The 16,732-nt window shown below is 38.1% G+C and overlaps 1 protein-coding gene across 2 annotated transcripts; it reads left to right on the top strand.

Annotated features, from left to right (window-relative positions):
• The first annotated feature begins 521 nt into the window (after positions 1-521).
• dnmt3ba (DNA (cytosine-5-)-methyltransferase 3 beta, duplicate a) lies at positions 522-16,648 on the top strand. Of its 2 annotated transcripts, XM_081350130.1 has the most exons (26): positions 522-660; positions 1,722-1,851; positions 1,950-2,095; positions 3,134-3,332; positions 3,574-5,294; positions 5,399-5,567; positions 6,975-7,043; positions 7,353-7,405; positions 8,153-8,284; positions 8,966-9,043; positions 9,561-9,710; positions 9,800-9,907; positions 10,019-10,148; positions 10,712-10,834; positions 10,963-11,007; positions 11,501-11,580; positions 11,693-11,805; positions 11,895-12,078; positions 12,434-12,518; positions 12,726-12,871; positions 13,038-13,128; positions 13,266-13,414; positions 13,623-13,708; positions 13,852-13,921; positions 14,115-14,233; positions 14,391-16,648. In XM_081350130.1, exons 2-26 carry the CDS (start codon positions 1,728-1,730, stop codon positions 14,530-14,532), a joined length of 4,512 nt encoding a protein of 1,503 aa, XP_081206256.1. In that variant the 5' UTR covers positions 522-660; positions 1,722-1,727; the 3' UTR covers positions 14,533-16,648. The 2 variants fall into 2 exon arrangements, with proteins under 2 accessions (XP_081206256.1, XP_081206255.1); XM_081350129.1 differs by lacking the exon at positions 6,975-7,043.
• The last annotated feature ends 84 nt before the right edge of the window (positions 16,649-16,732 follow it).

Genomic DNA, 16,732 nt, shown 5'->3' on the forward strand with positions numbered 1-16,732 from the left:
AAAAAAGGCGTAATTTCGCAAATATATGTTTGGTCTCTGAGGTGTCATACACAATATTTCAAAATTTACTAACGTTAAAACATATCTCACCAACTCGACAACCATGCGCGTGCTCGCCACGTGGCTTTCGTTTGTGACCGTGTCATGATCGTAACGGAAATGACTGATAACGTAGTTCATTAAAAAATATTTTAAAAAAAGTGAATTCTGCAAAACTTCTGGATAACTTTGCGCGTCACATTTTTTAAATATTATTTCAGTAATTTTGACGAAATAATCCAACAATGTTTATGGTTTAAAAACACCAACAGAACGTGCAAAACTGATCGGCGTTTTTAACTGTGCGAGTAAAAAAATCGCGAATGCCCGTTCTTGGCATCAGATTCGTTGCTAATGGTTACGAATAAAACTGGACAGATAAAGTCAGTTCAGATTTATTTCACATCTGTATCCTGACGTCAAAATAAATGTTTGCCCAACAACACGATATTTCGTACGTTCGAGAAATCTTAGCTAGCTGCAGTATAGTCCCTCCCACTTTGGCTTCTACAGGCCAATCCTTGTCAGCACAATGCATATGTTGGGGGAAGCACTTGGGTGGACGAGGATACCTTCTAGACTGGGGAGTAGCGAGGTCTCCGGGACCAAGGTACAAATAAGGTAGGACATACTTGATTTTTTTTTTAAACGCACGTTTCGATTTATTAGTTTTTGTGGAGGGTCACGTTTCTGCGGAAACAGTATTCATTCTTATGTTTCATTGCCCCGTACAGTTTTCGCTTCATGTGAGCGACCATTACAGCAACACAAAGACACCGACAAAGACAACCGGTCTTAATACAATGAGAACGCGGATATGGCTTATGGAAAAAGTGTTTACTGAATTGACGTTATTTGCAAACATATATTGCACTGCATGTTAGCCGTTTACGTCTAGGTTAAAGCGACTTGCAAAGTTAAAATCGCACAAATGAAGTAAACATTTGTCTCGGTAGCGTGAGTCCAATTGTTTTGAAAGTGTTCACAAAGACAACAAGTCAGCGACTAAATTATAATGCTATAAACCACTACTATTCCATCGTCATTCCACAAATAAATCAACCGCTAAACATCTAAATGCATGCTACTGGTTTTATTTCATACTTTAATTTAGGTTTCGTGCGCACATTGTTTTCGATCCACGGTGTATTAAGTTGTTGTCACAGGTTTAACCTAAAAGTGAAAGCGACTTTTTTTAAGCGCGCTGCATTCGCGGCAAAAAGTTACCCCGCGAGATTTTCGTAAAAAGTGGGGAGGAGTTGTTTTACTCGACACACTGACGCAATATAGAGGCTGTAGTCTTTTTAGTTTTGAGGAACTGCAATATGACTCAGACTAGTTAGGCTTCTTCAAAATACAAAAACCTTCAGTAAACTTTATGTTATGCATCTCATGTGTAAGAGAGTAATTTTGCATTATTTCTTATGCTTTCAAATCTTTTTCTCTCTTTGTCTTTTCCACATGTACTATATAGGTGAACAAAAGGTGATTTATTACTGGTTTAGTGTCATGTCTTACTCTCTCTGGTCTAAGAAGTGTAAGACATAAAACAACAAACAGTTCTCTATGATCTCAAATGTGCAATGAAATTGACTTTGGTTATAATTTATTGCTTCTGAATGTTGTCTCACCATCTATTGTTATTTTGTAAGAAAAATATTTTTTATTTTGCATTATGAAAGCATAAGATGGCTACAAATGTAAGTCTGGACCCGAATAGCCCCGATGACAAGTTCAGTCGCTATGACATTCTGTCCTGGATCAATGAAACCCTGCTCACTAACTTTACTCAAGTGGAGCAATGTCGATCAGGTACAGTTTTGATTTTTTTTTCTGTCCTGTCGTTAATGTCTGCTTATTGACAACAGCTTTAACCTGAATTACATGATTATTATTTTTTATTTTTTTAGGTGCATGTTTTTGCCAGCTTATAGACTTGCTCTTCCCTGGCTCCATTGACATGAGCAAAGTAAAGTTCGAGTCTCAAAAGAGTTCGGATTTCATGCAGAACTACAGTCTTCTGCAGACAGCTTTCCGGAAATTAGGCATAACAGAGGTCAGATTTAGTCAGATGATGTATTCTATTAATCCTCCTGCATATAAAATTGTGATGCATGTAAATTTATTTTCCTTGTGTTGTTACTATTCTTTTTAATCCCATACGTGCTGCAGAAATGATATGATGGATATTTAAAGGGATAGTTCACCCAAAAATGAAAATTCTGTCAGTAATTACTCACCCTCATGCTGTTCCAACCCCGTAAGACCTTCGTTCATCTTCGGAACACAAATTAAGATATTTTTGATTAAATCTGAGTGCTGGATCACTCCTCCATAGACTTCTAAGGGACTGAAACTTGCTGGCCCAGAAAAGTTATTAAAGAGATCGTTAATATAGTCCAAGTGACCACAGTGGCTTAATCTTAAGTTTATCAAGCGACGAGAATACTTTTTGCGCGCTAAAAACAAACAAAAATAACGACTTTATTCCACTATTCATTTCCTTCTCTCTGGGCCTCGAGAGTTAACGTAGTTTTTTTGCGCAGCGCGTCAGTGTTGCACGTCACCACGTAGGCTCACTATTGGCCGACGCTGGTCATGTGTGTGACACGCTGCGTAAAAACACTATGTGAACTAACTCGAGGCCCAGAGAGAAGGAAATGAATAGTGGAATAAAGTCGTTATTTTTGTTTGTTTTTAGCGCGCAAAAAGTATTCTCGTCGTCACTTGGACTATATTAACGATCTCTTTAATAACTTTTCTGGGCCAGCAAGTTTCAGTCCCTTAGAAGTCTATGGAGGAGTGATCCAGCACTCAGATTTAATAAAAAATATCTTATTTTGTGTTCCGAAGATGAACGAAGGTCTTACGGGGTTGTAACAACATGAGGGTGAGTAATTACTGACAGAATTTTCATTTTTGGGTGAACTATCCCTTTAAATGTGAATCTTAATTTTTTAGTGTTGTGTCGTGTGTTGTGTTGTTTGTAGTGTTTTAAGTGTTTTTTAGTGTTAGAACATAATCTGAGAACTACAGTGTTGTCTGTCAAGCTCTTTACAGTACATTGATGTTCTCCATTTTTTTTGTTTTTCAGTCAGTCCCTGTGAATGAGCTTCTTACAGGAAAGTTTAGACCCAATTTCACCTTTATGAAGTGGTTCAAGAAATTTTTCCATGCCAATGAGAGGCAAGGGAGGGACTACAACCCAGTTGAAGCTCGTAATGGTCAGGATATTGTACATGTAGATGACGATGTTAAGTCTCCAAAATCTTGGAAAAGTCCACATGAATCTGGTAAGCCTCCATTATTGTCATTTCAGTTTTGTATTTAAATTATTCTTTTATTTTAATTTTATTTTTTTATGTATGATGACTTTGATTTATTTTATTCAATTCTACTTCCCTCATTCATGAATAGAACATTTGCCTCAGTATCTATAATACATCAGTAGGACTGGAAAAATCAGCTCATCATTGAAATGCATACACTATTCCAGAACACTCACTGATGTAACTTGTTTTTCATTTTATACAGGCAGAGTCAGGGACGAGTCTGACAAAGACATTGATTTTAATGGTAGGAGGCGACTTGTGACTTATGATCCTAAATGGCAAAGAACCTTTAAATGGATCAAAGCCAGTCATATGGGAGACAACTGCGCTTACTGCACTTTGTGTGACCATAATGTTGTCCTACACGCAGGTTTTTACGATCTGAAGCGACACCAGCAGACTCAAAAGCATATGAAATTTGAGCTGGGAGGATTTAATTCATCTGGTAGAAAGCAGATTGAAGTCTCCATTTCCTGTAGTGAAACCATGCTGCTTTTCATTCAAACCCATTGCCTATCTACTTTACCCTCAAGGATCAACAAGGTCTCCCAACGTACTGCAAATTACATCCTCGGACTAGAGTATCCAAAGGACATTGTTTCTGCTTGTAAGCTGAACCCGTTCTGTATCTACATATATGGGCAGGTGCCACTTAATGTAGAGAGCGGAGAAAGGACCTCCTGCCATGTAGTGCTCGTGGGCTTTTTTGAGGAAAATGAAGCAAGATACTGTATCCGTCTCCTTGATGTCTTTCAAGCTGAAGACTCCGTTTCTGGATGTTTACTCAATGTCCTCCAAAAGTTTGAACTTCCTGCTAGCAACATGGTAGCTTTCTATGTTAATGATCAGGAACAGACCTCAGAAAGTGTTGTGTTGCAAATTCGGGAGCTCAACCCACAGGTGATTGATCTTGGTGGACTTTACAGCATACCTGACTCTGCCTACAATGCTGGCCTAAAGGCTTACTCACACCAGGTTCATGAACTTATTGTCAACATCTACGCACACTTCTCCACTTGTTCCCCTAGCAATGACAACCTCAAGATGCTGTTTGCAGGCATTAATGGACTAAAAGACAACAGCGCACCCCTTTCACACAGTTGTGAGGAGTTTTGTGTGCTCGTTCAAAGGATGCTTGGAATGTGGAGTGATTTGGTATCATACTTCACTTCCTGTGATGAAAATAATGATAAAGCTAAGGATATTTGTTTGCAGTTGGAGAACCCTAAAATTAGGGTCACCTTGATGTTTCTTGATCACGCTCTTGGTCCACTCCGTGCCTTCGGGCAGCACCTGCAACATAGCAAAGGCTCTGTTCGTGCTGATCTTGTCCAGATCCTTCGAGAAGCAAGTGGGCTCCTACGTTCATATGCCTCCAGCTTTCTCCGCCCTCAAGCGGTCATACGCTACCTGAAGGAACGAGACCCAACCATCCTGGAGAACTCAACATTCTGTCTTCCTGCTACTGAGCTCAGTTTGGGTGGGGTGGTAGAAGACTTCATCTCTGCCAGAGAAGAGGACCTGGCAGATTCCCTGAATGCATTTCATGATGAGTCTTTAAAGTTTTACAAAACTCTAACGACCTGTATCGCTGACAGTCTCCCTCTGAGCGAAAGTGTCTTGAGGGGCATTTCACAGCTCCTCAGCCCAGCGGGAAGGTTAAAGGTCACAGGAAAGAATATAGTTGACCTTGCTGTACAATTTGGCATCTGCTCTAAACCTGAGGATTCTGCTAAGCTCACTGATGAGTTCTTGGAGTATCAGCTTGTTGAGGATGAAGACACATCTTCAACCCTTTCTGTGGAGCGATACTGGTGTAGTGTGCTCAAGACTTTTCCCTCAGCATCTGTTTTCAAGAGGCTTGTCCACTGTCTTTTGGTTTTGCCCTGTCCCTCTCTTGAAGCAGAAAAGATCTTTGCCCAGGTATAGAATACTATAGTCTATATATTAATCTATGTCTCTCTCTCTATGCTCGTTCTATCTATCTGTCTCAATTAATTTCATGTTCAAAATGGTTTTACTTACAGGCTGTTGAAAATGGCAATGCTCTTCAATGGTATGATAGTTCAGGTGAAAGTGACACCGATATAGTAAAGGAGCTGGATTCCAATGACGACTCCTCCGTAGAGCAGACTGAAGTTAAGATTTCACCCATCAGAAATGGGATGAAGAAAAAAGCCAGAAGCAGCACGTCAGGTAAGTTGTCCTTAAGTTTTTTTTTTTTTAAGGCAAAGCATAGACAATCACTGGTGAAAAAAATGCACCAAAACGATTCACAGTGAGAATGACGTATATATTCTCAGCCTTTGACATAGTCGGCATACCTGGGAAAAAAATCAACTTACACAGCAGAAAACCACATCAAAAATGTACACTGACCATCTAATGGCGCTTTTCCATTACCAGTACCAGCTCGACTCGACTTGCCTCGCCTCGTCTTGACTCGCTTTTTGCTCCATTTTCCATTGCAGATAGTACCACCTCAATAGTACCTGGTCGTCATAGCGACGCCGCAGGAAACTGCCGTGACTTAATCTACACGACACACACTTGCTACCCACACACACAGGACAATGGAGAAAATCGAGTGTATGCTGTTTTTGTTTTTGCTGTTTTTTATTCAGGATACTCCATCTGGCGCGTGCAATGATGACGCAGCGAATAGTGACGATTCTCTCTGACCAATCAGCAGTCTGCCGTGTTTTCACATCACATTTTAGTATCGCCTCAGCTCGCTCAGAACCTCGCCGGAGGTGGTACGAAAAAAAGTACCTGGAAGCAGGTACAGGTACAACTTTTACACAGTGGAAAACCAAACAAAGGCGAATCGAGTTGAGGCAAGCCGAGGCGAGCTGGTACTGTGTTGTGGAAAAGCGCCATTATAAAAATGTAAACTTGAATTTCGGGTGCACAGTTTTTTTTTATCAGTCCATCTGAACGCAAAATTGTGCTAGCAAGGTAAGGGCTACTGTGATAGGAAGGGCTACCACTTTTTTCAAGGTTCATGGCATTCAATCTGAAAGATATATTCAAAGTTGTGTTGCTGCTGAAAAAGTGTGGATCAGATTGGATCAGAAATGTCAGATAAGGCTGACAATGGCTTTTCTATTCTTCATTGTGAAAAGCAGCTCAGTGATCACTGCCAAGACCACAATAGTCTGCCGCCAATATTTTCAAGTTTTCTAGATCCATTAATAGTGTGTGGCGAAGCTTATGCACGGCGGCTAAATGTGTGGTTCTTGAATTCTTTGCCAGAATAAGCTGCAAAGTGAACCCAGCCTTAAGCCAACAACCAAAGGTCTAGCTCTGCAAGACTGGATCTGCATTGTCAAAATCATTCAAGCATTTGAAGTTGTAGAAACATCTTTCGGCTTGCATGTAATCAACACTGGTGCTTTTTGTTACTAAATGGTGCTCCACAGATTATTATATTTCCCAATGAATTGTCATGGATTAATTTAGTGCCAATAATTAACATAGTAAGTACAATACAATTATCAAATTGTAATCTATATTATTGTTTGTATAGTGCAGTTAAAGTTCTATCCAGTCAGATCCAGCAGAGGCTGGTTAGATTGATGGAAACGATGTGCTGTTTTCCAGAGACGGTTCAACACTCAAGCGCAGTGAAGCCGTGTGTGGTGCGACTGGAGAAGATCACCAGTCAGAGAGGTGTGAATGAAATGTCCAGTTTAAGAGGTTCTAGAGCAGCTATAGAATAATGCTTTACACTCTCAAACGCTTCTCCTGGTGGCAAACACCTGTTGATCTGAACTTTCTTCCTTTGTCTCCGCTTCACACTAAATGCTCAAGAAAGTTGCTCACCTTTGCATTGAAATTACAAATGTACATGCTCTATTTGTCTGTGCTCAAAGTAATGTTAATTGTTGCTATTAGTGTTACTTGTTTTGGCACCTCAAAATAGATAAATTCATACCTGACTGTTCTTATTGATTTAACTTACATTTTATTTTCCTGCAGAAATGGCCTTAAAGAAAGATGGAGCCGATGATGGCGTTAACACATTACAGGAGGTAATATTAGCTGGAAAACATAATTTTTAATTTAATTACATTTTTAGCATCCATTACTCCGGTTGTGCTGCTTAATATTTTTTCTAGAAGACTGTGAATCATTTTCAAGATCCTTTGAATTAAAAAGCTCAAACGCACAGCATTTATTTAATAAGGAAGTCTTGTGTAACAGTGTTTTTCTGTCACTTTTGATCTATTTAATGTGTCATTGCTGAATCAAAGAAATACTTCCTTAAAAAAAACGTACTGACTCCAAACTTTTGAATGGTAGTAAGATTTTGGCTAGACTGTTTGTAGATCTTGTACTGACATAAAGGGGAAACCAACATTCTGGGAAATGCACGAATGGTTATTAGCAATACTGATGATCGGGCCTGGAAAAAATACCAGTCTATCACTAATTATTGTGTTTTACTGATCAAGCTTTTCTGCCAAAGTCTCATCATTGAATATGCCCAGAGCAGTGAATACTTTTGCTGAATTCTATCTTACATTGTATTCTTTAGTTGATGAAGCAAACCAGGACTGATTAGGTCAACTTTAGTTATCACAGGGGGAAAATAAATGGACCGGTACACACAAACACATCAACCATATCACCAAACTAACCTCTCTTGATTTAACTTCTTTCATTCCTTCTCTCCATATCTGTACTTTAGGGCCCTGTTACTGATTACTTTACTCTAGGAGTCATGTGATCTGAGTTGACAGTATATGTAATTTGTATGCATATGTATGGGTCTATAGGGCTCTGTTAGAGGAATATTCGGTTGGGAGAGCAGCTTACGGCAGAAACCACTGGCACGTACAGTCTTTCAGGCCGGTGCTGGCACCTGGAGCAAACCAGCGAACCCAGACAAGGACAGCAAGCCAGAGGTGGTATGTACCTGCCCAGGTCAAGATTCAGTGCTCTGTCTGGCCTATCGCGGGTGTAGAGTGTCCGCCTTTCAGTTTCGTCCCATTCATGCTCTCTGTATTACATTGAGCTGTTTTCATAAGCAATAGATGCTGCTTCAAGAATGTGTGCATGAGCCCTGTGGTTTCTTTTCTGGCTGGTAGATTAGTCTTTGGAGTCTTACGTTCCTGCTCTTGCTATGTGTGCTTGTGTGTTTTTTCCTCTGCAATTTCAGTGCTAACATTCATAACATCTTTTCATGGTGGTTAAATAGTTTCTTGTTTACTTTTATTATGCTGCATTGGAACAATATGTATTGTGAAAAGTGCTTTATAATAAATTTAAATTCATTGTGTGCAGTGTTATGCATGCTGGACTTGCACACTAACATGCATAAGAAAGACTGAAATGCTTGTGTATGAAGAATACACATCTTACCATGGGGTAACATTTACAAATGATTATTAAGTTAATCACTTCAAGTTTCAACAAGACATTTAGCTTTGTGGAAGCTTGCATACAGACAGATCCGCAGAGGCTTCATTAAAACTGGGTGTTAAGTCTGTGTGTTTTCCACACAAAATGTTTACAGTCTAATTGCACTCACTTTAGATTATGTATGCTTCCTTTGTGTCTCACTAAAGTAACTGTTGTATTAATTGTAGGTGAAAAACAATGCTCGTTCTTCTGCATCGAATTCAACACTGAGCCCCAGACCTGGAAAGAAAGAACAAGCGTACCAGGTAAGTCTTCTAGGTTTCTAAATTTGTTTAATATTGTCACATGATTTTCCTGTTATCACTGTAAAGCTGCTTTGAAACAATCTGTCTTGTAAAAAAGTGCTATATAAATAAAGGTGACTTAACTTGACATACATTACCTATTAAGTAACTACAGATGTGTGTTTCACATGATCTGCATTGATTCATTAACAGACGCTGTATCTAAAGTAAATGATCTGTGTCACTGCATGTGTTCTGAAAATTATTTTGATTACTTCAGGATGTGGTTTGAGTGATCACAAAACGTTTGAAACTTTTTACACTGGATTTAGCACTGTCCATATGTGGCTGGAGTATCTGAAATAGAATACCGGGTGTAAATGGTTTTATTATTTTAGTTTACTTTTGATTGCTCTGACAGTTGGTCTTGCATGTTGAAGTCATATTCATCCTGCTTGTACAGTCATTTCTTAGTTGATATAATATTACATGAATCTTATGAATGTATGTAGTATTGACTTCTTGTTTCCCTGTGCAGGATGGGAAGGGTTATGCCATTGGAGAGCTAGTGTGGGGAAAAGTGAAGGGCTTCTCTTGGTGGCCTGGACTGGTGGTGGCCTGGAAGGGCAGGACACTTCCTGTGTCCATGAGGCGTGTGGAGTGGTTTGGAGATGGCATGTTTTCAGAGGTTAGTTTTTATTCTTTAGAATTTTTTTCCTGCATTCTTCAAAAGATCCAGTATTTTACACTGAAGCATGCTTCTCTTGTTAATCTTAGATACATACAGAGGGACTTTTGCCATTTTCTGCATTTGCAAAGTGCTTCTGTAGTAAATCCTATGAAGGTCTACCTACCTACAAGAATGCCATCTACCAAATCCTGGAGGTACAGTGGACAGATACTTATTTAACCATTCTCAGCTATGGTTGGAAATAGAGTATCAGTTCTTATTTTATTCTCATTGTAATATTGCATTATATTGTTGTTCATGTGTAGTTGGCAGGTGAGCGCAGTGGGAAAACTTTCCCCCCCACGGAGAAGAAAGGGGAAGAGGTGAAAGCCATGCTAGATTGGGCATTTGGAGGCTTCCAGCCCATGGGTCCTGATGGGTTTTTGCCTCTTGTAGGTATGTACAAAATCTAAAACATATCTGTAATTGAAAAAACAAAGCAATTGGTAATTGACAGCAATTTTGAAAGTTCATAATGGGCCTTTTTACACCTGGTCACTTCATGTGTTGTGATCAAATAGCTATCTGATTTGTTAAAATCTTCCATTTACACATGGCCACATAAATGTGTCTGCAAAATTTAAATCCGACCTTTAGATCAATTCCAGTGCTATATGCAAATTTAACGGAGTTCATGTCAACAAAAGCAACAGATATTAGCTGCATTTTATTTATCAGCTAATTTCAAGATCAAAGACTGTGATAGGAGAGTGAATGGTAGGATAATTTAGTCACACTATCCGATTAGAAAAAAAAAGCTATCCAATTTAAAAAAAACTCATGAAAAAACCCAGGTGTAAACAGACCAAATAATATAGAGTATCAAAAGTGACAAATTATAATGAAAAAACAATAATTGTGTGACTTCAAAATGTGACTTCACATTGATCAGAAATAGGATTATGCACAGATGATCTGGGTTGATTAACAAGAGTTCCATCTGCTTTTCCATTTCACAGACAGCTCTACCAGTAATAAAACGGAGTCGGATTCCTCTGTGTCTGATTATCAGCCTCCAGCCAAGAGGAAGTATGTCTGCAAGAACAGACCGTCCAGACCATCAACTCAGGTGTACACCAGAGGTGAGTTATATCAATCTGCATAGAGGTCAGAACTTAGCATAAATCAGGTTTCTACCTCATAACACAAAATTGTGTTTGTATAATTTTGGAAAGAGGACATAACCCATGTTTATTCCCTTTCTTCTCAGATCAAATGGTCGATGAGGTAACTGTTAAAGGCAGAAAGATTGAAGGTGAGTCACTTGTCTTATTTTATTTCTATCATATTCATAAATTGAGCTAATTATTAAAGCTATTCCAGGGCTCAACAATAATTTAAATGATTGTTTTTCCTACGAGGCCAATCAGAAAACCTGAAAATGCAAGGGAATGATAAAATTGTGGTTTTCCCAGCCTGGCAACAATTGTGGAAATATAGTGATGGCCAGCTTTAAAATATTTAATTAAAATGGCTTTTTTCCATAAAATGAAATATAAAATATTGAATTTATTAATAAAACACTAAGAATAGGCACGTCAATTAATTAAGTCAAAAGCTGTAGAAACCTGTTAGATTCATTTTTTATGTGCACTTTGTATATTTTCATAGCTGCCACCTCAATAAATCATACCTTTCATTTTATTTTGACTTAGTTTTGCCTTTGGGACAATTCTTATTGCTCAGTCCTTTACTTTTAATCAATTGCAAGATAATTATACAGTCTCTATACATGTCTCTTTCCCCAGATTTCTGCCTGTCCTGTGGAACTGACAACGTTGAAATTATCCATCCTCTCTTCAAAGGAAGCCTTTGTTTTAAGTGCAAGGTGTGATTCAAATCTTGTCTTATCTCTTTGGTACTGAGTCACAAAATGTATATGCTACTTGCTTTTGCTGGCCAGAATGTCATTTTCCATGTACGATTGTGTATTTGTGTAGGAGAACTTTACAGAGACGCTGTACAGGTATGATGAGGATGGCTATCAGTCATACTGCACTGTGTGCTGTGCTGGACAAGAGGTCATTCTCTGTGGAAACGCCAGCTGCTGCAGGTGTGAACTCAAACTTACACTAACTTAAACCTTAATGTCATGTTAACCATCACAACAGGTTGTTTTACTGTCCTTTTCACTCTGTTCAGATGTTTCTGTAAAGACTGTCTGAATGTGTTGGTGGGACCGGGCACATTTGAAAAGCTGAAGGAGGTTGACCCATGGAGCTGTTACATTTGTCTGCCCTCAAAGTGCTATGGTGTGCTCAAGCTCAGGCCTGACTGGAGTGTTCGTGTCCAGGAGTATTTCGCCAATAACAGTGCCTTTGAATTTGTGAGTGTCCATCTTATCCTTCTTGTATTAGATGTCCAAGTAGTCCAATTTGTATAAAGAAAGAGATACAGACTTAATACCCCAGTGGCACTCTGCATCTTGTGTTCCATCTAGTCCAATTTGTATTTTGCGATTTATGTTACCATTCAAAAGTTGGTATGATTTTTTTTTTAAAAATACTTTACTGTTCCTTTTTCAATTTAATGCATCCTGGCTGAATTAAATAATCAATTACTTTCAGAAGAAAGAAAAATTTACCACCCCCAAACTTTTGAATGGTTGTGTATATTTGGGAAGCATGGAAAAGCAGAATGGTGTATTAATACCAAGAAAACTGTTTTTGTCCTTGGTTTAGGAGCCACACCGAGTGTATCCTTCTATTCCAGCTCATCAGCGTCGTCCAATCAGAGTCCTCTCCCTGTTTGATGGGATTGCAACAGGTCTGCTCACTTCAATATTACTGCAATATTTCTAGCCAAAAATTAAAAATATGTCATAATGTCAGGATATTCTTCAATGATTCTTCTTTTTTGTTTTGCAAAACAGCACTTATTATTTTTTTGGCTTTGTTTATCTTAAGGTTGGTGCAATAGCAATGCAACAAGGGTGGTTTTTCATATTTGCGTCTTTTCTTTTTTCTTTTTTAGGCTATCTGGTTTTAAAAGACCTGGGCTTTAAATTAGACCGCTACATTGCCTCTGAGATCTGTGAAGACTCTATTGCGGTCGGGATGATCAAACATGAGGGCGTGATTGAATATGTGAAGGATGTCCGCACCATCACAAGGAAGCATGTACGTATAGAGAATTATCGCATAAACTATGAACTACTTTGACGCATAACCAGATTTTAATGGCTAAACTTTGCTATTTTAAAAACACTCTTTCTATCTGCGAGAACGAAAGGCTGTCACTGTGACAAGATCCCTTTTAAAGTTCCCTGTTGTCACCATTTTGTAGCTGGCGGAGTGGGGACCATTTGACCTCCTGATCGGTGGAAGTCCGTGTAATGACCTGTCCATGGTGAATCCAGCCAGAAAAGGTCTTTTTGGTAAGATATAATTTAACAGAATTGTGAAGTTTTTGGTACATCTGAGTTTGGTCTTTTGCATCAGAAGATATTTATATAACTTAGTTATAAAGAAGTAATTTATTTTGTTTTATTTTATTGCTCTTGTCTTCTTTTAGAAGGCACAGGTCGGCTGTTCTTTGAATATTACCGCATGTTAACCATGATGAGGCCAAAAGAGGATGACGATCGTCCATTTTTCTGGCTTTTTGAGAATGTTGTAGCGATGAGTGCCCACGACAAGGCTGATATCTGCCGTTTCTTGGAGGTAAAAACGTTTTGTTTTCAGGCTTACACATTAAACAAAAAATTCGGGGGAATTTTTTTTGGGGCAACAAAGGGCCATTGTCAGTATTGTAACAATGTATGAAGCTCATCTCGCACAAGTCACTTTCAAACCATGCAGCTTTCTGTAGATGAACATGTTACTATTTTTGATGGTTATATTAAATTTTCATGCATTTATCTGTTTCCAGTGTAATCCTGTGATGATTGATGCTGTGAAAGTAAGCCCAGCCCATAGGGCCCGTTACTTCTGGGGAAATTTACCTGGAATGAACCGGTATAAATGCACGCGCACACACAACCACACATACCTTTAAAACACAAGCATAACTTTACCAAGTATGGAAATGTATGTGTGTTCAATAATACATGAATTCATTCAGATTAATGTGACTGAAGACTTGATTTTTGTGTTTTTAGACCACTTGCTGCTTCACTGACTGATAACGTAGATCTGCAGGACTGCCTGGAGGTCGGACGAACTGCAATGGTAAACGGACTTATTGTATCTTCTGACTGAAAAGTTAATGTTTCGCACATGAAATGCACAAATACAAATTTTCATTTGTAGTTACTGCTTATATTAGTCCTAGAAGGTGCCACAAATTTAGGCACAACTATGACGTCAAAACTAACTAATTAAGATGTATTTCTTTCCTTTTAACAAATGATTTAATCATCAGTTCAACAAAGTTCGCACTATTACCACCAAGTCCAACTCCATCAAACAAGGAAAGATGGGACCTCTACCAGTCACCATGAATGGAAAAGAGGACTACCTTTGGTGCACTGAAATGGAGAGGTCAGATATCTATGTATTTATATGTTTATATTTAATTTTACTCCAATTTTGGCCTTGTCAGGTTTGCATACAGTAAGTCAGTGGGTTTGTTTAAAAAGCTGTATAAAAGTTGCTTTTGCCAAAATGACTGATATTGTATTCCTGTCTGCACTTTCAGAATATTTGGGTTCCCAAAGCATTACACAGATGTGAATAATATGGGGCGGGGACAGAGACAGAAAGTCCTTGGGCGGTCCTGGAGTGTTCCCGTGATCCGACACCTCTTTGCCCCTCTAAAGGATTACTTCGCTTGCGAGTAAAGCCATCCTCTGGCACTGGAAGGTCCAATTGGAATCTCTCAGATAAATGAATTTGATTTTTTTTTTTTTTTTAGGTTTCTGCAGATTCTGACCTCACAGAATATTTTCATTTTTAATGTTGCATTTTTAAAAAATCTGTTCTGTTTTAAAAGTGTTTTATCCTGAACAGTGATCCTTGGAATGCACAGACACTTTTGGATCATATTTCGAACATCATAAGTACTGTCGTTTTTAACTTGTGTGCTTTTAAAGTGATTTAATGCTGAAGAGAGCCACACGATTCTCCACACACTACCTCAGTGCCACTCTGTGATTGGTTCATTGTCTGGAGGAATGCCTATTTATAATTTAATGAATAAATTAATATTAGTTCTGTTTAGTTTATCTAAATCCATTTTTAAAATGTCAGCTTTTTATATCACATTTTTACATCAGAACTTTTCCTTGTTTAGGAACAAACATGTCCTGTTGTTAAACATTTACATATTTTTTTCATAATGATTGGAAATTTTGTCATTCCACGGTGCTGTTTTTATAATATAGAATGTTTGGCCACTGGACAACTGTACTTAGTCAACACTTAAATGTTTTCCTATTTAGTATCATTTATTTAATTGAAAAGAATGTTCATGCACACCATAGATGACTTGCATTTTGATCATAGGAATACATGCAACCCGTACACCATGTATTCAGAAGCACAAATGTTGTCTGTGCCATTATAGTTTAGTGAAAGCCTTGGGCTGTTGATAGATTTGAGTTGAGATGCATTCTAAAGTTTTACCTTTTTAATGTTGACACAATTTGCAGTGTGATACAACATTTTTAGGACTACTTTTTTGCCTTGAGCTAGCATTTTAGACCATACTATCTCATAATTTTACAATAAACAGGTCATCAATCCTTAGAATTAAGGTTGCAACACATCAGTTCAGTTTGCATTTTTACCCCATTTGTTACCTGTACGCACTTCCGATTTAAAACTGTTGGCCTTGAGCTGATGGTCTAAAACTGTGGTCACTGAAGCATTGTTTAGTGTTGTTTTTAGTAAGGATTTAGCATACCTCAATATCTATGTGAGAGTTAGTCACTGCATTAACTATGAGGCCTTTTTGTAGAACATGATGCAATGTGAGCAAGGGCTTAAAGAATAAGTGCCTACAAGTGGATAGGCTATATGTTTTCATTGGACAAATGTTTAAATGATTTTAACTGACAGGACTTAAGATTACATCAAAGGGAATAATTCTAGCTTTGCATTTGTCTAGTGCAAGTGTCTAAATTGTATCTAACCATTGAAAAGTCTCAGAATACATTTCGCTTTCCATTGTGGTCATTGAAAACTGTCAGTGTGAAATTAGGTGCTTCAAAATGTGTATAAATTGTTTTCTTTCTAGTTGTTAATCATGTGTTTTCAGCATTATGCAGATAGTTGTGTTTGTGGTTCTGACTTTGTCACTGGTCAAAGCTGATCTTTAGCTTTTTAAAGTTTTTTTAAAACATGATACCAACTGAGTGAAACTTTAGATTGGTTAAATTTGAGGATGGCATGGGCCAGCTTGTGTGAGCTTTGGTGAAAGATCAGTAACTGAATTACATGTCTTGATTCATTTTGGATGTCTCCTTGTAGCAAAGCTTTAGAAAATCCCAGTAAGAATTGTGTTGTTGTTGTGTTATATGTAATTGTTGTGAAATGACGGTCTGTGTGTAGTTTCGAGGTGCAGTATTGTCTCGTTAGAAATGACTCCCTCAGGTCTTCTCAACACCAGCAGGCCTCATAGGACCTCATAGAATCATGATCTTTAATGTAACACTGATTATTTTTATTCAATACTTGTGAACAGAATATGCTATATATTTGTATCCTTGGAATTGCCCTTAATACCTCTTCTTTTCTGTTGAATGGGTCTTTCAAAACCTATGTCTTCTGGTGCTAAATGAAATGCTAATTATGTCTTTAGATCTAGGATGTTTTTCTTTAACTGATGATTGACAAGACAGGTTTTGTTTAAATAGCTTTTGATATTTGCTATAGTATGCTTGCCTAACTTTAATATTCCATGCTTGTACTAACATCAGTGATGAAAAATAAATTTCACCAACCCTTTGTATCTGTCTTATTTTCCAATTGATATGGTAATTTAAGTGTTTTATCAACCCACAAAACTAAACATTCAGTCCTCCAGATTAAATGTGATTT

This window comes from Scardinius erythrophthalmus (genome assembly GCF_964197995.2).
Source record: "Scardinius erythrophthalmus genome assembly, chromosome: 20".
In the NCBI taxonomy this organism is placed as follows: Eukaryota; Metazoa; Chordata; class Actinopteri; order Cypriniformes; family Leuciscidae; genus Scardinius; species Scardinius erythrophthalmus.

What these genes read in the sequence shown, in the direction of transcription:
- dnmt3ba (XM_081350130.1), top strand. Translation starts at nt 1,728, where the DNA reads ATGGCTACAAATGTAAGTCTGGACCCGAATAGCCCCGATGACAAGTTC. An exon ending in AGGACAGCAAGCCAGAGGTG is followed by an intron (nt 8,285 to 8,965) that starts GTATGTACCTGC and finishes TATTAATTGTAG; the next exon opens with GTGAAAAACAATGCTCGTTC. An exon ending in AGAAAGAACAAGCGTACCAG is followed by an intron (nt 9,044 to 9,560) that starts GTAAGTCTTCTA and finishes TTCCCTGTGCAG; the next exon opens with GATGGGAAGGGTTATGCCAT.